This window comes from Geotrypetes seraphini, chromosome 7 (assembly GCF_902459505.1).
Source record: "Geotrypetes seraphini chromosome 7, aGeoSer1.1, whole genome shotgun sequence".
Lineage (NCBI taxonomy): Eukaryota > Metazoa > Chordata > Amphibia > Gymnophiona > Dermophiidae > Geotrypetes > Geotrypetes seraphini.
The window spans coordinates 154,241,910-154,263,729 of NC_047090.1; the positions used below are offsets into that span (position 1 = coordinate 154,241,910).

A 21,820-nucleotide genomic window follows, 5' to 3' on the forward strand; every position below is an offset into this window, starting at 1 on the left:
GAAATTCTAACTGCAAACTACCCCTTGACCCCCTTATATTCCCACTCCTTTCTGCACTCTCCTTTACTTAAATTGCTGTATAATCTTGTACTGTCCAAAATGTTTTCCATTGTGAATGTTGGCTTGTAACCCATTCTGAGCTACTGGGAGGACAGGAAATCGAAATAAATAAATAATCCTTGGCAAGACCTTGTAACATTGGATTCTGTCTGGTAGCTTTGGCATCCCTGCTTCAACTCTCTGCTTAACCTTTGTTAAATCCTTACCAGATTGTACTAGTGCCAACTCTTGAGCCTCAGATGGCACTTATTGTCCATGCACTTACAGGAACTGGATGTAAGCAACATGACACTAGTAAAAAAGATGTGCAGCACAGTAAGGTCTGTAAATACGAATATAACAAATTGTCAGCGCTTCATGAAAAAGGGTCCTCTGGGAGCTCATACAGGCAGTTGCTGTGAATAGATTGAACTCTGTTAGAAAGCAAAGGCAAAGAGTATGGAGGCAGTTGAAACTTCAAATGTTACTCCAGGGGGACTTCTATGTAAAACTGAAAATTCTGCACACTTCATTTGCAATTTTCTTGTGCAGAATTCTCCTATTATAAGGCTGGCATCTGTCCCCAGGCATGAATATCCCACCATCACAGCAGTTTCCCATGCACCTTCCTGCAGACCTCCACCCCATTCTCATGATGCACACTTTCCATCCACCTTTTTTCAGGACCCTCTCTGCATACAATACAACCACCTTTTTCTAACTTCCCCCCTTCCTCACAGAATTCCTCCAGAACTAAGTGTAAACTTTGGTACTCAGACAGTAACCTAATGGTTCTCCGAGATCTGCAGGAATCCAGTTTATACCTGCCATCAAATTTTTACTTGCCAACAAATTCAAATGCTTATTATCCAAAGTTTCAAAAGACTTTCTTTGTTTACAGTGTACTGCTCTCTGATCAATGGCAGCTGCTATTTATCCTCTCTTTGGAATGTAAGGTTCTCACTGTTGCAGCAGCCCTGCACAAACATTGCACAACTCTCAGGGTTTCAGAGAAGAAAAAGAGGTCCAGAAGCCACCTCAAGAGGTGACTCTTCTTTGCTGCTCCCCCAGCTTCTGAGCTGCTCTTCTTACCTAAAGGGGAAAGGAGGAAAAGGGAAAAAAAAAATTACCATTATAATTTCTCCTCCCTCCTTGTCTTCTTACACGCACAGCTGCCAGGAAGTAGAGAACATGAGAATGTAATGGTGACATTGCCAGTGAACAAATAGAATATTCTCTCTGATCAGCTCATTTAGAGAGCCAAAAAACCCCATGAGAATTTGGCAAACAAATGCCATTGGCCTGTGCACTGCAAGAATTAGATATAAGCAGCAGAGCACCAGTGGAAAAGATGCACAGCACAAGCAGCCAATCTCACTTCTAGCCTCAGTCTACAGAAGACTTCTCAACTTAGTAAAGCATGTAAGTTGAGAAATAAGGAGATGCGCTATAATTGCTGGGACTTTACTTTATCATGGGGAAAAATGGATTTGACTGTTCTGTGAAGTGGTAGCAGTTTTTCTTCTGTACCAACAGTAATTTTAATCTAAATTTTTACCATTGCTCTGGGTCCCTACATCATTCTCTAATCTGCATAGCTTATTTAGGGCAAGCTACTCCTGCCATGCACAGGACTGCCAAAAGGAAGAGATTTTCTCCTTTTCATGCCTTATCAGTTCATTTTCTTCATTTCTTTTATTTTTCTTTTGTAGTATTTAGTTTCTCTCAATTTTTTCTTATTTTTTGGACCTTTGGTCCTCATTTGGCCAGAGGCATTGACTTTTTTGGTTACAAAATCAGTCAACTCTTGGCGAAAAATTTGATTCCTTTGATCTCTCATCGGTAGTTTTTCCTTCATTGTCGAAGCCATCTATTGACTTCAAAAAATGTTCTCAATGCAGCAGGGCCATATCAATCACTGATCTACACAATTAGTGTCTTCAGTGCCTTTATCCTGAGCACTGAGTAGACTCTTGTCATCACTGTTCAAGTTACAAAAATGCTCTTTAAAGACTCAACGTTTACAGCAGGAGAAACTTTTTGCACCCGAAGATCCATCAAAGATGTCCGCCACGTCTGATGTCGGAAAAGCCACATCGAAGCCGGCACCATAATTGCTGCATCATTTGGCTTTGACTTCCTCTGTACTGATGCTGACACCATCTATTAAACAAGCTAAGAATTCCCATACTTCTTCTTGCCACATGACACAGCATCTCTAGCAACGAGTAAGTTGATGCATTCCAAACGGCATAATCAGTAGTCTTACTCTCCATTACAGGAAGTGTCTCCTCTGAGGCGTGTCTACATGAGGTCACCAACACCTTGATACCCTGCAACAACAATACCATCAACACCCTCGGTACCGCAACTTATTAATCAGAACCAACTTCGCAAGCTGCTTCATAAGGAGCTAGCAGCTGTTTCAAAGTCAATCAAACCCAAATACTGCACTGATTCTTCCAGTTTCTGCCCAGCCTGATCAAAACTCTGAGGTTTCATAGTACTACATCTAGAACTCCTCCTCGGCACAAGTCCAGGTCCCACCATCAGTATACCTCCTCTTCATCAATGTCGGACTGTCATCGAAGGAGACGTAGGAGTCCTTCCTGACGCTATCATTGGCACCATAGCCACCATACAACACAGCATCATGTTCCTGGAGGTGCAATGTTTAAATTTCCAGTCATAGAGTGAAAGGACTCTGATCTATTCCTTCAGGATTTCTCTGACACACAACATGCTGCACCAGAGTCGTGTGGGCTTTTATCAGGTCCATCTCCTCCTTTGTCTAGGCGTAGGTCACCACTGGATAGCCTTTCTTTCCACATTCATAAGGCAAATGGGTTAAGCTCTTCCTGTGAAGATAGAATCAAGAGCTACACTTTTCGAAGCACTTGACTTTGATCAGATCCCTAAGGAATGTCTAAAACTCCCATTCCATGATCTCATGTGAGAATCCATGTTGAAAAACTGGGAGAATCCCCTATTTATTCCAGTAGCACCAACACAATTGTATTCCTTTTACAGGGTACAATCATGTCCTGGCTTTAATAAGTCTCAATTGCAGCATCAGTCTCTCCCGATGCAGTCTGTTTTGAAGAAGTTGTCCAGATTATATGTTAGTACTCCTCCAAGTAGAGAGGGTTAAACTTTGGACAGATATGGCCATAAGCTATTCAAAAATACAATGCTTAACAGCTGCATCCTCAACTACAATTTCTATATGACCTATTTCAAGCAATTCAACACCTATCTCATTTTGAACAATTTGTCCCTACGGACCAGCTTCCTGATTTTCAACAGACTACACATGATCTTGAGACTAGGAAATTCACGTCAAGATCAGTTTTTGATACTTTTGACATAACTTCCAGAGCATCAGCCTTTTCCATTGCAATGGGATAGCAAGCATGGCTTTGTGCATCAGATTTCAATCCCGCTGTCCAAGACCGTCTTGCAAATATCCCTTGTTTAGGAGACAGGCTTTTCACATTGAAAGAGCTATGCAATAGATCACCAGTCATGAATGCAGTATGACCTTTCACTCAGCCTCTTTCGATGACACCGAAAGCCACTACCCATTCTTATGATCCTAAACAGTCGACTACATCCTTTAAATGGCACTACACTATGCCACCTACGTCTTCCAGAACTCCAGCTCCAAAGCATCCTAGAAACCAACATTCTCAAAAATCTCAAACTTCTACTTAGCAGACGTTGGCTGTCTATTGGCATGCTTCTGCAAAGCCTAGTCAACATCCTACAACCTCTTTCCAGGCTCATTGGAGTTCTACTCACCCTCTACTGCTAACACTGATCACTCTTCACCACTTATAAGTGAAATAAGGGTATGCTCTACATCTACCAGAACTTACTACAAGGAAAGTTCTCTTTCAATTCCCAGCACACTTCCCTCTTTCTTCAGAAACTCTCAGCCCTTCTGCAGTTCAATGTTAACAACCCAATTCCTCTTCAACATAGGGGACAAGGGGTTCTATTCCAAGTGCTTCATTGTACCAAGAAAATGGGAGGTCTTTGATAAATTCTAAACCTCTGTGCTCTCAACAAATACTTAAGGAAAAATTCTGCATACTCTTTTTAACAACTTCGTATCCCCTCCAAGAGAAGAACAATTGACTGTGCTTTCAAGATCTCATGGAAGCATGCATCCACATTCTGATTCTGCAAGTCCACAAGCAGTATCGGCGCTTTTGAATAGGCCAGCATCACCTTCACTGTAGTGAACTGCCTTTTGGCCTGGTGTCAGAACCCAGAGTGTTCACAAAGTATTTAGTTGTCATGCTGCAGCATTCCACTCTTACAGCTTTCATGTGTTCTCTTAATTGACAACTGGTTGATAAAGGCAGTGTCACCTCAAGCAGTCCAGTCAGCCACCGACCTAACAATACATCTGTTGCAACTTCTAGAGTTTGCATTCAGTTATGAGAATTTCTATCTACTACTACTATTATTTCAATAGCGCTACCAGACGTACGCAGCGCTGTACAGAGTCACAAAGAAGAAGAAAACTGTCCCTGCTCAAAAGAGCTTACAATCTAAACAGCCAAGATAGACAAACAGGATGTCATGGATACAGTTAAGGGGAGCAGTTAATCAGCTGGCTGTGTTGGAGGGCAGAGGAATATGGTTAAAGATTGAAGGCTATATCAAAAAGGTGGGTTTTTAATTTACTTTTAAACAAAGGAACTAACCTAGACTAGAATTCATAGAGGCTCCCTCAGTAGGAACTAGACACTCAGCATCACCTTTCTATAAAAGTCTCTACTCTACAAACCTTTACAACTCGAAAACTAAGGTGTCTGTTACGTTGCATGGCATCCACAATTCATGTAACCCCATTTCCATGAGTACGACTAAGAGCTACTCATTGCACTCTAGCCCCTCAATGGTTATAGGCTATGGACCTGCTCTCGCAGGATCTCCAGGTTGCCTCCCCTTTCAATCAATCTCTTCAATGGTGATTACATCCAAGAACCCTGTCAAAAGCTTCCTATTCCATGTTCCTCTGCATCAGAAAATACTATCAACAGATGCCTCCAGGTATGCATGAGGAGCACACATGGCCAGCCTTCACACTCTGTATTCTTGGAGTCTATAGAGAGATTCCTCCATAACACTTTGTTGGACCTTCGAGCCATTTCAACTGCCTTTCACACCTTTCAAGATCATCTACTGAACCAACTAATTCTGATCAACACAACACTCAGCCATCTACTACATAATCAAGCAAGGAGGTACAGGCTCTCATCCTCTTTGCCCGGAGGCAATACAGTTCTCTTGAGTGCTCCTGTGTATCCTTTACCTGAACAAATTTACCTAACAGGGAAACAGAATGCTCTAACCCATTTTCAACAGATTCCTTCAACCTCACGAGTGGTGACTCAGTTCATCTCTACTCCATCAAATCTATTCAACTTGAGGATCTCCATAATTAAATCTATTTTCATCTGCCAGCAATCACACATTTTAGCTTTTCTGCTCCTGTCTTCATTCTCCATCTGGAATAAGATGAATTTCTTCCAGACTGGGCAGACAAATTCCTACATGTGTTCCCTCCAATCCCTATGATATGGAAATTTTTGTTCAAGTTTCGGTAGAATCCAACCACCATGATTCTCGCGGCTCTAGGGTGGCCAAGGCAACCTTGATTATCTTTCCTCCTTCAACTCAGTGTCAAGAAACCAATTCCTCTTCAAGCCTTTCAACTGTCTTGACTCAGAGTGAAAGATCCCTTCTGCCTACCAGTCTGCATAATAACTTCCATTTCTCTGTTCCAGTGTTGACCACCATAACTTCCTATGCACAGCTCTCCACACGGTGATACTATCGCTTCCTGTGAACACATTTTATTTTCTGGTGTCACCTACGGGACTTGGCTCCAAACATATGTCCTATATCATCAGTGCTGGATTACCTTTTACATATCTCTCATACTAGTTAAAAAAAAAAAAAAAAAGACTTCAAACACAAAACTTCAGTATGTGTTCATCTCAAGACCATCAGTGCTTTACATGTGCCTTTGAGCACCAAACCTCAGGCTAGATATCTGTTGCTTTCTCGGTTCATGAAAAGGCTTATGATATCAAAGCCTCCGTTCCAATTTCTTCCATTTTCTTGGATCCTAGATTTTATCCTTTCCATTTGAAACATGACTTCATCTTTCAAGCACCTCACTTAGACGGTAGTCTTCTCACTTTGTATCACTCACAAAGCTGGCAAAATGATGGATGTGTTGATGCAATTGGGGTTTCAGTGCATAGACCATCAACCCTACTCACCAGATATTGCTCCATCTGATTATTTTCTGTTTTCAAACATTAAAAAGTTTGAAATGGTGACAATTTTCAAGTGATTTGCAGGTGATTGCAACAGCGGAGCAGTTTTTCAGTGACTGGACATCAGAGTATTTGGGGGGGAAGGTTACAGAAACTTCAGATACAATGGCCCAGATTCACTAAAGATAGCAATTCAGTCACTGTTGGCTGATTCTCTGGCTGATTTTCAAACAGCAATTGATTCACTATCAAGTTTGCATGCAAACCCACCAATTCAATCGCTCAGTGAGCAATTGAGACATGTGCAGAGCCCTGACAGGAGAAGCAGCCTCCTGTCACTGCTGTCAGGGCTTCTGCTTTTTTTTTTTAATGGGACAGATAAACGTGCACCATCTGTCCCATAAAAAAGCCAACAATCGCCCCCCTGAGCGACCATTCCCCCGCCCGCCTGCTCCCCCAAAAAATCTGGCAGGAGGTATGTCCACTCACTCCTGCCACGACTCCCGCTGGCCCACCCATTTCTCTGGAAAAACCAGCAGGAGGTATGCCCACTCCCTCTTGCTATTGGCCCCTCCCTGCTCTGAAATAGGAGGGATGCCTACTCCCTCCTGCCACCACAATGCCCCCTCCCCGCTTCAGTGTCCATACCTTTTTTTGTTGGGACCAGGAGGAACCACAAACACCTCCTGCTTTTCAGCCCAACCTGCTACGCCACTGGGCCTTAGGCCCCTCCCTGGTGCATCATGTGATGCATGGGGAGGGGCCTAAGGCCCTGATTAGCTCAGACGCCTCAGGAGCATGAGGTGTCAGCCATTCAGGGACATAGGCCCCTCCCTAGTGCATCACATGATGCATCGGGGAGGGGCCTAAAGCCCAGTGGCGTAGCAGGATGGGCAAAGGAGCAGGAGGTGTTTGCGGTTCCTCCTGCTCTGAACAGAAAAGGTATGGACACCAGGGAGGGGAGGGGGCATTGCTGTGGCAGGGGGGAATGGACATCCCTCCTTCGGGTTTTTGGGGGAAGTGAGAGGAGAACCGAATGGGGGGCAAGGGTTTGTTTTTCCATGCATATTCAAGACCTCTAATCCACAGATGGACACTAGTGGTCACAGGCTCTGTGGCCTTCTTGTTTTTCCTATACCGACTTATCTGTTGCATGGCTATGATTTAACTGTGGATAAATACCTCACCCAGGAGTAACTATACAGCATGTAATGTTAATGTCTAAGAGAATCGGTCTTATTGATATAAGAGGTCTCGTGTACATTCAAGTGTGAGAGACTGATGACACTGCTCTTATGGTGATCAGATTATGTCTCTCAGAGCTACATCATCCCTGGTGTAAAATGTAAGTTTAAACAACTATATCAAAATGCTGAAAACAAATTAATCCCATAAACAAGGACCCAAAACTTAAGCTGGGAAGGAGGAATTGATCAAGTGTGAGACATTAACGAGAGTAGTATATTTCAGACTGGCAAGGTGAAACAGCAGATTCTCGGCGCATTATAAGAGAATATAGCTGCGACCTTGTGTTACAGGAGAGATAGTCCAGTGGCCATTTACAGCTGGGGTTGAGCCCTGCGGGTTTAAGGAAGGGGTTCAGCGCTGGTGGTAAGCCGAGGGGTTGGAATAGACAGCTTCGGCTGCTCTGAATCCAAGCTGTTGATGCAGGAGGTATTTCACTGAACCTTTGGGGGGGGGGAAGGGCTTGAGGGAAGACTATTTGCTTTTCTTCTACAGAGAGAGGATCCCAATCTCGTAGATCAGCTTAATTCAGGAGACCTTCATTCACAGGAATTTGACGTGGAGATGCACCTTTTTTATTCTTCAGGAAAATGATCAATCCTTCAGTGATAAAAATGGCCCCCAGCATGAACCCCACAACCCCTGTCAGCAGCTTGTTCTTCACAGACTCTGAAGTTTGAGGTTCCCAATTCACCTTGAGGTGCTCCTGCGGGCTGCTATGCTCCACCTCATACGTGTAGGTTCCATCTCAAGGATCACCAGAATCTGGAAGGGTCTCCATTCTGTAGGAGCTCAATGGATATCACGCTGCTGGTCTCTTCCACCTGGTTTCGCAGCCACTTCACCTTGATTGCGGAGGTGTAGAAACCAGTCAAGTAGCAGGCCGACTTGCGCTGTTCATGGGAGCCCTCAACTTCCATAGGTGACATCTTCACTTTGAGTGTTACTCTCCACTGCACGATGAAGGGATCAACACCCTGTAGTTGTGTTTGCAGAATCTGTCCACCTCATTCCGTCTCTGCTCTATGAGCATCATGTCATTGTTCCAAGAATCTGCGTCCGGTTTCCCGAGCTCCATCTTGGCGTTATACCAGCCCACATCGCTGTCAAAGTACACAAACTCCTCCAGGTTATAGAACCACCGCTGCAGGTACCTGACATCCTGGCCTCCATTCCTGTACTGACACTCACCCTTCACCACTTCCACAAAATCATCTGGAATGTCCCTGCAGTACCGTATTTTCGCGGATATAACGCGCACCATTGTAAAACGCGCACAGGGGTATAGCGCGCAGAAATCACGATGATATGTACAAAAACTTTTCTATACCGCGCTCAGGCATATAACGCGCATGCTGCCCGACTCTCCTCTGGCCACCCCGACTCTCCTTTCGCCCTCCCCGACTCTCATCTGGTTGCCCCGACTCACCCTGACTTTCGGTGCACTGCCCCGACTCTCCTCTGGTTGCCCCGACTCACCCTGACTTTCGGTGCACTGCCCCGACTCTCCTCTGGTTGCCCCGATCTGCCTGTCCCCCTTGAAGATCTGCCTGTCCCCCTTGAAGTCCTGTCCCCCCTTGAAGGTCTGCCTGTCCCCCCTTGAAGGTCTGCCTGTCCCCCCTTGAAGTCCTGTCCCCTTGAAGGTCTGCCTGTCCCCCTTGAAGATCTGCCTGTCCCCCCCTGCAGTCCTGTCCCCATCCTGAAAGCCTGATGCCCCCCCTCGACGTCCGATTCTTCTCCCCCCTCGGCAGGACCACTCGCACCCCCACCCCGAAGGACCGCCGACTCCCCGACAATATTGGGCCAGGAGGGAGCCCAAATCCTCCTGGCCACGGCGACCCCCTAACCCCACCCCGCACTACATTACGGGCAGGAGGGATCCCAGGCCCTCCTGCCCTCGACGCAAACCCCCCTCCCCCCCAGCCGACCCGCGACCCCCCTGGCCGACCCCCACGACCCCCCCACCCCCCTTCCCCGTACCTTTGGAAGTTGGCCGGACAGACGGGAGCCAAACCCGCCTGTCCGGCAGGCAGCCAACGAAGGAATGAGGCCGGATTGGCCCATCCGTCCTAAATCTCCGCCTACTGGTGGGGCCTAAGGCGCGTGGGCCAATCAGAATAGGCCCTGGAGCCTTAGGTCCCACCTGGGGGCGCGGCCTGAGACACATGGTCGGGTTTGGCCCATGTGCCTCAGGCCGCGCCCCCAGGTGGGACCTAAGGCTCCAGGGCCTATTCTGATTGGCCCACGCGCCTTAAGCCCCACCAGTAGGCGGAGCTTTAGGACGGATGGGCCAATCCGGCCTCATTCCTTCGTTGGCTGCCTGCCGGACAGGCGGGTTTGGCTCCCGTCTGTCCGGCCAACTTCCAAAGGTACGGGGAAGGGGGGTGGGGGGGTCGTGGGGGGTCGGCCAGGGGGGTCGCGGGTCGGCTGGGGGGGCGGTCGGAGGTTCATGGGGGGGGGGGCGGTCATTGGAGGGAGGGGGGTTTGCGTCGAGGGCAGGAGGGCCTGGGATCCCTCCTGCCCGTAATGTAGTGCGGGGGGGGGTTAGGGGGTCGCCGTGGCCAGGAGGGTTTGGGCTCCCTCCTGGCCCGATATTGTTGGGGAGTCGGCGGTCCTTCGGGGTGAGGGTGCGAGTGGTCCTGCCGGGGGGGGGGATGTATCGGACGTCGGGGAGTCGGCCGGGCAAGAGGGCTTTGGCTCCCTCTTGCTCCGATCGTGGATGCGGGTGCGGGTGGGAGCGCGTGCGAGCGGTCGTTCGGGGTGGGGGTGCGAGCGGTCCTGCTGGGGGGGGTGAATCGGGCGTCGGGCGGGGTGGGAACTATGTTTAAAAACTTTTGTATACCGCGCTCAGGCATATAACGCGCGAGGGGTATGCGCGGTACGTAAAATCACGTATAACGCGCGCGTTATATCCGCGAAAATACGGTAAGTCACATTGGTTCTCAGCACAATCAGGATGACTATCAATACAGCTACATAGCAGATCTTGCAGCAGTAGATCTGCTCTAAAGCCATCGTTGAACAGGTTTAGGATTAGAAGTTAAACTACAAATAGACCATTCGGACTCCTCCTTTCAAAAGCGGGTGGGCCGGCGGGAGTCGTGGCAGGAGGGAGTGGGCATCCCTCCTGCCATTTGTGGGTCGAGGGTCATTGGGGGAGGGCCGTTGTGAGCAGTGAAGGATTTTTTTCTTTTCTTAATGGGGCAGATATATATATATATATATTTTTAGTTCAATTTCTTTATTGAATATTTGAAGAATACAAAAGGCAGTATAAGCAGAAAACAGTAAACATGGGCATTGAAACAACTGAATAGAGTTTTGCATGTATAATATACACAAAATTTCTGTGCCATGGAAAAAAAAAAACTAGGCAGACCTGTCGATAACACAGTTACCGACAGGTCTACAGCAGTTGGGTTTTACTAATTTGCATGACTGGATTGAAAAATGGGTGTTCAAGGGAAAAAACACGCAGTTTTGTGAATCGGGTCGGTTAGCAGCAATTGTTGCTAAATCTGTGAAAACAGGTTTAGCAACGATCGCTGACTTTAGTGAATCGGGGCCAATGTACCAAATGTGTTGAACTTGGAGTGAATATGTAGAATAACTTGTAAGTTTCATGGCTGCGTGTTATTCTCTTCTTAGTTGGGCTGAGAACTTTTAAGCACACCTCATATTTTTGTTGAAAACCATTTATTTCCCCATGGATTATTGCTTAGATTCCTTTTGGTCTGATTGCCAACTGTAGTAGTTTGTGTGTGGTTTTGCTGGATACAGCACAGATCATATTGGACTGTTAAGAGCATTTTAATTTATATATCTTAATTTGTTTTTATAAGATTTTCCTTTTAATTCTGTAGTTAGCAGAAAAAAGCACTTTGACTTAAGATATGCAGATGTAAACTTCCTTTCTCATTCTGTTGGGGCTAATAAATTATTACCCTAATTGTACATGCTAGATTTGTCACTGAGGGCAAGATTCTCAAAACTTTAACGCCGTTGCTAAACTGTTTTCCGGCTATTTAGCCTGTACGCAGTTTAACAGCGGATTATCAATAGGGATTATCTGTCTTTAGTGAGGTTTCTAGTAGTCTCTGACACTGACATGCAAATAGGCTCTTCAACTTTGAAATGAGCCCTTTGATGGATTCCTAAATGTTGAGCCATTTTCAAAAAGCGGCGTCTACTTTTGGCGAAAAAAAAAAAGCGACTGGTCCAGGGGGTGCCGGTCAGTGTCAGACTGCTAGAAAGCCCTGTGTTGTGATGCATCGGGAGAGCTGCCCAATCTCTCCGCTGCATCACAATACCCCTTCCCTAAAATCCCAGCCATGACCTCCCCTGTAGCAGGAGAGATGCCCACTCTCTCCTGCTGCACTAACTAAACTACCCGTCTGCGACCTGACTGCCACCCTGCAGCAGGAGAGATGCCACTCTCATGCTGCACTAAACTACCCGCCTGCGAGCCGACCTGACTGCTCTCCCACTTAATGACCCTACTCCCCCTTCTCTGCCGCCCCCTCCCCCTTACCTCAACATATGAGCTGGAGGGAGGTGGACACCCTCCTCCCAGCTGCTGCTGCTGCGTCTAAAATGGGAATTCCCCTCCCTGATGCATCTTGGGATACAAGGGGGAGGGGCCTGAGGCTCTGATTGGCCCAGGTTGTTTAAAGCCCATAGGAGCTGACACTGACTAGCACCCTTGGACCAGCCACTTTTAGAAAATGTCTTTTTTAAGAATCCACTGGAGGGCTCATTTCAATGTTGAAGAGCCCATTTGCATGTCATTGTCAGAGACTGCTAGAAAGCTCACTATTGACAGTGATATTCCATTTTGATAATCCGCTGCTAAAATGCGTACAGGTTAAGCCATCGGTAAACAGTTTAGCAACAGCATTAAAGTTTTGAGAATCTGGCCCTGAGTGGATAGAAGTGAATTACAAATGTTTAAACAATAAATTGAAACTTTAATAATGAGACAAAAATTAGTTTAGTGATTTATATATGCATATTTTAAATAATGACACTGTTGTCATTACAGCTGTTTTTCCATCTGTCAAGGGAACGTGTTTTTTCCGAAGACCGTGCTCGGTTCTATGGAGCAGAAATTGTTTCAGCACTGGACTATCTACACTCGGAGAAGAATGTTGTTTATAGAGATTTAAAAGTAGGTAGAGAATCTTTAACAATCTCATAAAGCTAATGCTTCGCAACCTTTTTCATGCCACACCTTCAAGCTTGCTCGAGGTCTATAAAATGCTGAGTAGAGTGGAATTGGTAGATGTGAATTGCTTGTTTACTTTCTAAAAATACTAGGACTAGGGGGCATGAAATGAAGCCACTACTACTATTTATTATTTCTAAAGTGCTGAAAGGTGTACTGAGCGTTAAATTCAAAACAAAACGGAGAAAATATTTCTTCACTCAACATGTAATTAAACTCCTCTGGAATTCGTTACCAAAGTGTGTTGTGAAAGCTGTTAGTTTAGCAGGGGTTTAAAAAGGTTTAGATAACTTCCTAAAAGAAAAGTCCATAAGTCATTATTGAGATGGACTTGGGAAAATCCATTGCATATTCCTAGGATAAGCAGCATATGTAAAACCTGCTTTACTCTTTGGGATCTTGCCAGGTACTTGTTACCTGGGTTTGCTATTGTTGGAAACAGGATACTGGGCTTGATGGACTTTTAATCTGTCCTAGTATGGCAACTCTGTTCTTATGATCCTTATGGCACATCAAACCAAATTTCACAGTTGATGGCCACTTAATTGCAAAATGTCAGATACTGGACATTTTAGTTTGAAGTAAATTATTAAAAAACCTACAGCATGGACAGATTTAGGATGGGGACCATGGCAGGATCTAATGCAAGTTATTAATTTTGTTATTAATTTCACACCCTTTGGATGTCCATGAGTGGTTGAAGAACAAATAAAAAGTAGATCACCTTTTCCTAAGTGGAAAGAAAGAATAGCTAATGTTAGTAAGTGCATTTAAAATTCATAATATTGCAAATAGGAATTAAGATTATGAATTCTACTTCTCAATCCACTCAATTTTATGCCTTCTCTATGCAGTTAGATTTATTGCTTCTATCCCATCTCTCACACACTCATGCCCAACATATCCTCTCTTTGTTACATTCACTACTGATTCTGTACAATAGGTGTTCAGTCTGAACCCATGAACTAGGTCTTGCAGACCTAGATTTCTCAAACTCATAGATTTCTGCACCTCCCACATATTTTTTTTTTCCTTCTCAAGCAAACCTTGCAGAGGTGTTTCTGATCTACTCTGTTTTATTTTCTTATTTTCCTTTCTTTATCAACTTAAGTTCAATTTCCACCCCTCCCCCCCAGTGGCTTCATTGCTCTGAGACCCCTTTATTTAGGGGATCTCTGCCTGGGAAAGGAAGCAGATCCTGGAGCCGGACTGCAGTTTCACAAGGAAAGCCTTCAGTTGGACTGCTAGGGCCAGCCTTCTGTGTGCCATGAACCACACACGGGAGCTTAGCAAGGCAATTCTGTAGATTCGGATCCATATCCACAAGCCGGAGCCTAGCGAGGCGACTCATAGCGATCGCAAAGACTGTGACTCTCGAGGACAATTCAAAGGCGTCGTAAGAGGCCTGAAACAGAGCTCTGGATCTGTTCCTCTGGGAGCAGGCTTGTGTTCTGGTATTCCAGAGGCTTAAGTGCAGGCTGTGGGCACCTGAGTAAGAACCCTTGGGGGTATATGGGTGCCTACTGCATATTTCCTGCTTCTGTCACAAGTTGAGGTTCCAAGGGGGTGAAATTCTCAGGATCTGTCCAAGATTCCAAAGATCGGACTGTTTAGAGAAGTTTGAGACATAAAATCCTTTCCCTACATTTCAGCTGCAGAGAAGTGAGAAAAAGAGCTGACGGGTAGGCACTGCATGACACTGAGTACAGCCTCATTATTTCATATGGGAAAATCGGAGGTGGTGGTAATGGTGTCTAAAAAAGTCATGGGGGGGTAAGGATAGGGTTCAGATCTCTCACCTCTAAAACCCCTATTATCCCAGGACAAGCAGGCAGCATATTCTCTACATGTGGGTGACATAGAAACATAGAAAGATGACGGCAGATAAGGGCTACAGCCCATCAAGTCTGCCCGTACCATTGACCCCCTTTTAAGTCTACTGGCCCCCTTAACTCTACTGACCTGCTCTATTAAGTCTATATCCTAGCGACCCTATTCATTGGTATGACTCTCGCAGTGATCCCACATAGGTATCCCATTTATTCTTGAAGTCTGGGATACTGCAGGCCTCGATCACCTGTACTGGAAGCTTGTTCCAATGCTCTATCACTCGTTCCGTGAAGAAGTACTTCCTGACATCTCCACGAAACTTCCCTCCCCTGAGTTTGAGCGGATGTCCTCTTGTGTTCGAGGGTCCTTTGAGAAGAAAGATATCATCTTCCACCTCGACCCGTCCCGTGATGTACTTAAATGTCTCAATCATGTCTCCCCTCTCCCTACGCTCCTCGAGAGTATAGAGCTGCAATTTGTTCAGTCTCTCTTCGTACGAGAGACCTTTTAGCCCCGAGACCATCCTGGTGGCCATCCGCTGAACTGACTCAATTCTGAGCACATCTTTACGGTAATGTGGCCTCCAAAATTGCACACAGTATTCCAGATGAGGTCTCACCATGGCTCTGTACAGTGGCATCATGACCTCAAGCTTCCTGTTGACGAAACTTCTCTTGATACAACCCATCATCTGCCGTGCCTTAGATGAAGCCTTCTCCACTTGAGTAGCAGTCTTCATGTCTGCACTGATGATCACTCCCAGGTCTCGTTCTGCTGTAGTCTTGGTCAAAGTTTCTCCATTCAAGGTGTAAGTTCTGCATGGATTTCCATTTCCGAGATGCATGACCTTACATTTCTTGGCGTTGAAGCCCAGCTGCCAGACAGAGGACCAGCTTTCTAAAGTACGGAGGTCCTGTTCCATAGTATACTGCAGATTGTACCCTTTTATGATATTGCATAGTTTGGCATCATCAGCGAATAAGGTTACCTTACCTTGAAGCCCTTGAGTCAAATCCCTAATGAATATGTTGAAGAGGAGTGGACCCAGGACTGAGCCCTGCGGCACTCCGCTGGTCACTTCCGACGTTTTGGAGAGGGTGCCGTTAACCATCACCTTCTGAAGTCTGCCACTTAACCAATCTTTAACCCATGCAGTTAGTGTTACTCCTAACCCCATTGATTCCATCTTGTTCAGCAGTCTGCGGTGTGGGACACTGTCAAAAGCCTTGCTGAAGTCAAGGTATACGACGTCTAAGGACTCTCCCGAGTCCAGCCTTCTTGTTACCCAGTCAAAGAAGCTGATAAGATTGGACTGGCAGGACCTACCCTTGGTGAATCCATGTTGACTGGGGTCCCGGAGATTCCCCTCATTCAAGACCGTATCTAATTTATGCTTAATTAGTGTTTCCATGAGTTTACACGCTATTGAAGTGAGACTCACCGGTCTATAGTTCGCAGCCTCAACCTTGCAACCCTTTTTATGCAGAGGAATGACGTTGGCTGTTTTCCAGTCCAACGGAACTTTCCCCGTGCTTAGTGAGAGATTGAAGAGCACGGCCAATGGTTCCGCCAGAACATCTCTCAATTCTCTAAGCACTCTTGGGTGTAAATTGTCCGGTCCCATGGCCTTGTTCTCCTTGAGCCTTGTCAGCTCACTGTAGACGTCTTCAGGTGTGAACTCAAAATTCTGAAACGGGTCTTCCGCAATTTGTTTTGCCTTCAGCTGTGGTCCGTGTCCCGGTGCCTCACAGGTGAAGACTGAACAGAAATATTCATTTAGTATTTCGGCTTTTTCAGAATCCGCCACTTCGTAGGATACATTCATCTCTGGCATCTTCTCTGGCTCTTCTCTTCTCTGGCTCACTGACGGAGCCCCCTAGTGGACATTTTCGCAAGCAGACTTGCTTGAAGACCTTCAGGCTTGTGATTGGCCTGCGCCTGCAAGCGTGCCTCTCCCGCCCTGCCTAGGGCATGCATCTCCTCAGTGTGTCCTCAGTTCAATGTTTTCCGCGGAGCCAGAAGCACTGCTCTCTTGCTTTGCGCGATCTCATTGTTCCTCTTGCACCGCAGCTTGTTTGGTTAGTTTCTGTTGAGTCGCTGTGCTCGCGTCTTTACTTTTATTTTCTTTTATTATTTTCCGTTCGTATCTTTTTGACCGGGTTCCCAGTCTTCTTCTGGCCGCCTGGCCTCGCAGGGCTGTGGCCGTCCTTTTTCTTATGTCCCGGCCTCGTTCCAGATTTAAAAACTGCACTCAGTGTAACTGGGTTATCTCCATCACCGATCCCCCATCGTTGGTGTGTAGAGTGCCTGGGTGTAGAGCACCGCGCTGAGTCGTGTCCCCATTGTGCGACTCTACAACCGCGCTCTCTTCGTCGAAGGGTGGCCAAGATTCTCCAACTCTTTGGCCCCATGGATCCAGTGGGACAGGCCTCGAGCTTGGCCTTGGCACCCTCGTTGGGTGCCTCGGTCTTGAAGTCCTCGGCCTCGACTCCCTCGTTGGGCGCCTTGGCCTCGAAGTCCCCATCGGCCTCGAAGGCTCCGGCCTCGGCCTCTTCTACTACTCCGGCCTCGGGTAAGTCTCCTCTTTCCTCCTCAGGTGTGCCGGCAAAGAAGCCTACCTCGGAGTCTCATGTCAGCGCTGCCTCATCAACGCCTTCGAGACATCACGTAGGGAATACTGTTCCTCGAGGTCGCCCCCGAATGGAGCGCACTGCTGCACCTCCGATCCACCTTCCTTTGGTCTCGGTGCCTATGTTCGAGGACATGCTTAAGGCTATTATTACCACACAGTTTTCCTCGGTGGTCAGCCAACTAGTCCTGACTTTGATGCCTGTGACCTAGGTCTTGACCCAGTCATGGTCTGACCAGCCTGAGCGTCCCCTTGTCTCTGGAGGCCTCAACCGTAAGATTCGTCGGGTTCCCTCGAGCGATTCTTCCTTCCCTGAGGCGCCTAGGACATTTTGGAAGTCCCAGCCGGGGGTCCGTGTTTCCCCCGCTACTGGGGCGAGGCTTGCCTCTTCTAAAAGGCCCCGGTGTTCCCTGCCCTGTCAGGGCAGGTCTCCGACCTCGAAAACATCTACACACACGCTTGTCCTCGAATTGGACTCTAGTATATGTTTCCCATCGAGGCGCTTGCAGGCTTCTACTGCTTGCAGGCTTCTACTTCGAAGCCAGTTGGGGATTTTTCCTATACCCTGTCTTCTCCATAGCTTTCTCAGCGATTTCCTTGGACTCCGGGGTCTTCCCTGGTCCATTTGGCACGGGGACATTCTTTGATGCCCCCTACTCACCTTAGTCGCACCTCTTCGTTCTCCCATTCACGGGACTCTGAGGCTCTGGCTTACTATTCCAGGGAAGTCTCTCCCTCTTTCTCGGCTGCATTACGATCTCGGTCGGAGTCTCCCCTGGAGGATGAATCTTCTTCTCGGACCTTCTCCTTTTCTCGTTTCATCTCTGACATGGGCAGAGCTCTGAACCTGGATCTTCAGTCCGACTCCTGCTTTACCCAGGAATACCTGGCGAAATTGGGAGTTGACAGCTCTACTCACTCGAGGAACGTAGAGAGAGGGGAGATATGATCGAGACATTCAAGTACCTCACGGGTCGCATCGAAGTGGAAGAGGATATCTTCTTTTTCAAGGGTCCCGCGGCAACAAGGGGGCATCAGTGGAAAATCAGGGGCGGGAAACTGCACGGTGACACTAGGAAGTTCTTCTTCACCGAAAGGGTGGTTGATCGCTGGAATAGTCTTCCACTTCAGGTTATTGAGGCCAGAAGCGTGCCAGATTTTAAGGCCAAATGGGACAAACATGTGGGATCTATCCGCAAAGATAGATAGGGAGGGTCATTGGAGTGGGCAGACTTGATGGGCCGTGGCCCTTATCTGCCTTCTATTTCTTTGTTTCTATGTTTCTATGACAGTACGCCTCATGAGGCACTTTGCCTTCCATTACATCAGGTTCTCCGGCAGACATTTCTCCAGAACCTGGAGACACCATATGCTGTCATGGCTATTCCATCCAAGTTGGAGTCTCGTTACCGGACTATCCTGGTTAAGGGGTTTGAAGGTGCTCAGCTTTCCCACCAATCCTTGGTGGTTGAGTCTTCCTTGAAGAAGTCTAACCCCTCGAAGGTCTACGCTGCCATCCCCCCTGGCAGGGAAGGCCGTACGATGGATAAATTTGGTCGTTGCATTTATCAGAATTCGATGATGGTGAACCGTGTACTTAACTACAGTTTCATTTTTACGTCCTACCTTCAGTTCTGTGTTGATGCCCTCAGCTCGTTCCGGGAGGTCATACCTGAGCCTCGGCATCAGGAGTTTCGTCTCCTCGTGGAGACCCTCTCCCAGCTCCGCCTGTATATGTTTCAGGCCTCTTACAACGCCTTTGAATTGTCCTCGAGAGTCACAGCCTTTGCGATCGCTATGCGTCGCCTCGCTAGGCTCCGGCTTGTGGATATGGATCCGAATCTACAGAATTGCCTTGCTAAGCTCCCGTGTGTGGTTCATGAACTCTTTGATGATCCATCGAGGCAGCCACGAAGCACCTCTTGGACCACGAGCGGTCGTTTGCGTCTCTGGTGAAACTTAAACCTAAGGTCCCTCCAGCTCAACAATATAAAATTCCTCTCCGGAGGTATCCACAGAAATCCACTCCTGCTCTGAAAGCTTTTTGTCACCTACTTCGCGACCAAGTGGTGCTGGTTCGCACGGACAACCGGGTCGCCATGTATTGTATTAACAAACAGTGGGGCACAGGATCCAGATCCCTGTGCCAGGAGGCGTTGTGGCTCTGGGATTGGGCCATTCACCACAACATATTACTTCGAGCTGTCTATATTCAGGGCCAGCGGAACTGTCTGGCAGACAAGTTGAGTCGTATTCTGCAGCCTCACGAGTGGTCTCTCCTCTCCGTAACCCTGCATCAGGTGTTTGCATGTTGGGGGACTCCGGACGTCGATCTATTCGCATCCCCCCTCAATCACAAGTTGCCCCGCTTCTGCTCCAGGGATTACACCCCTCTCAGGATCAAGGCGGATGCTTTCCTTCTGGATTGGACGGACAGGTTCCTGTATGCATTCCCTCTGTTCCCTCTGATTCTGAAGACTCTCGTCAGGCTCAAGTCTTCGCATGCCACCATGATTCTGATAGCTCCTCGATGGCCCCGGCAACTGTGGTTCTCCCTTCTGTTACAACTCAGTTCCAGGGAGCCCCTTTCTCTGCCTATTTCTCCTTCTCTGCTTATGCAGAGTCAGGGCTCTCTCCTTCATCCCAACCTCCAGTCTCTGCACTTAACAGCTTGGTTCCTCGAGACTTGATGCCCTCGTTCCAGCTCTCCCAGCCTGTTCTGGATGTACTGGAAGCGTCTCGGAAGGAGTCCACTCGCCAATGTTACCATCAGAAGTGGACCCGCTTTTCCTCTTGGTATGCTGCTCGACAGCTGGAGCCTCTATCTGCCTCCTTATCTGCTGTCCTGGATTATATGTTACATTTGTCTGGCGCTGGACTCCGGTCCTCTTCGATTCGAGTCCACCTTAGTGCCGTTGCTGGATATCATAGGAATAACAGAAACATGGTGGAATGAAGAGAATGAATGGGACACGGCATTGAAAGGATATAAACTATACAGAAGAGATAGGATTGGGCAAAAAGGAGGAGGTATTGCCCTGTATGTCCAAGAAGAAATAGAGTCTGTTAGAGAAGGAGAGACAGAAGCAAATGGTAAATTAGAGTCACTCTGGATAAAGATTCCTGGACAAAAAGAAGCAGGCATACAAATTGGACTTTATTATCGACCCCCAGGACAGACTGAGGAAACAGACAAAGAAATGATGGAGGAAATTAATCGTAGATGTAAATCGGGAAATACGACGATCATGGGAGACTTCAACTTTCCGGGGATCAACTGGAAATTGGCAATGTCAAACTGCGGCAGGGAATTAAAATTCCTTGAAATGTTAGGAGATTGCTTCCTTGAATAAATGGTAGGAGAACCGACAAGAGGAAATGCAATCCTGGACTTGGTCATAAATGGCATTGCTGGAAGGGCAACAGATGTAGAAGTTACGGCCCCGCTAGGGACAAGTGATCAAAATATGATCAATTTTACCATTGGCATCGGAAAGGGGAAACCAATCAAGACTGAAACCACGACCTTTAACTTCAAAAAAGGAAATTACGACAGCATGAGAACTATGGTTAGAAAACGGCTCAAGAAGGGCAAAGCAGACATCCAAACAGTTGATCAAGCATGGTCTCTTCTGAAAAACACCATCATAGAAGCACAGAATCTACACATACCGAAGATATCCAAAGGAAGGCGAAAAAAGAACAAAGGAGAACCAGCTTGGTTATCCAAAGAGGTGAAAGATGCAGTTAGAGAGAAGAGGAACTCGTTTAAAAAATGGAAACGAGAAAAAACGACGGAAGCCTGGAACTGTCACAAAATCGACCAAAAAAAAGTGTCATAAAGTGGTAAGAGACGCCAAAAAAGTCTATGAGGAAAAGATAGCGCAAGAAGCCAAAAACTTCAAGCCCTTTTTTAGATATATAAAAGGGAAGAAACCAGCAAGAGAGGCAGTGGGCTCTCTCGACGACCAAGGAAGGAAAGGGTCAATTAAAGAGGACAAACAGGTTGCCGATAGGTTAAATTCATTCTTTGCCTCAGTCTTCACAAATGAGGACATTTCAACAGTGCCAGCCACAGGGAAGATATTCACCGGGGGCATAGAGGAAAGCCTCACAACAGTATATGTGACGTTGGACATGATATACTTTCAGATTGACAAACTAAAAAGCGACAAATCCCCTGGACCGGATGGAATTCACCCGAGAGTATTAAAGGAACTTAAGGTGGAAATTGGCGAACTATTACAATCCGTAGCTAACATGTCAATTAGAACTGGGCAAATACCAGAAGACTGGAGGATAGCAAATGTAATCCCAATTTTCAAAAAAGGATCAAGAGGTGATCCAGGAAACTACCGACCTGTGAGCCTCACATCGGTTCCAGGGAAGATAATTGAAACACTAATTAAAGATAACATTGTACAACACTTGGAGGATCACAATCTAATAAGGGCTAGTCAACACAGCTTCAGGAAAGTGAAGTCATGTTTGACAAATTTACTACAATTCTTTGAGAAAGTGAACAAACAAATGGATAGTGGAGATCCAGTGGAT

General features: G+C 46.8%; 1 protein-coding gene across 3 annotated transcripts in view; it reads left to right on the forward strand.

The window, feature by feature from the left end:
* The window catches only part of AKT1 (AKT serine/threonine kinase 1), a 368,034-nt gene that overhangs the window by 251,563 nt on the left and 94,651 nt on the right, over window positions 1–21,820 (forward strand). For all 3 annotated transcript variants that reach the window (XM_033951246.1, XM_033951247.1, XM_033951245.1), the window contains exon 9: window positions 12,625–12,750. In XM_033951246.1, coding sequence (XP_033807137.1) covers window positions 12,625–12,750 — 126 coding nt within the window. The remainder of the gene's footprint in view (window positions 1–12,624; window positions 12,751–21,820) is intronic.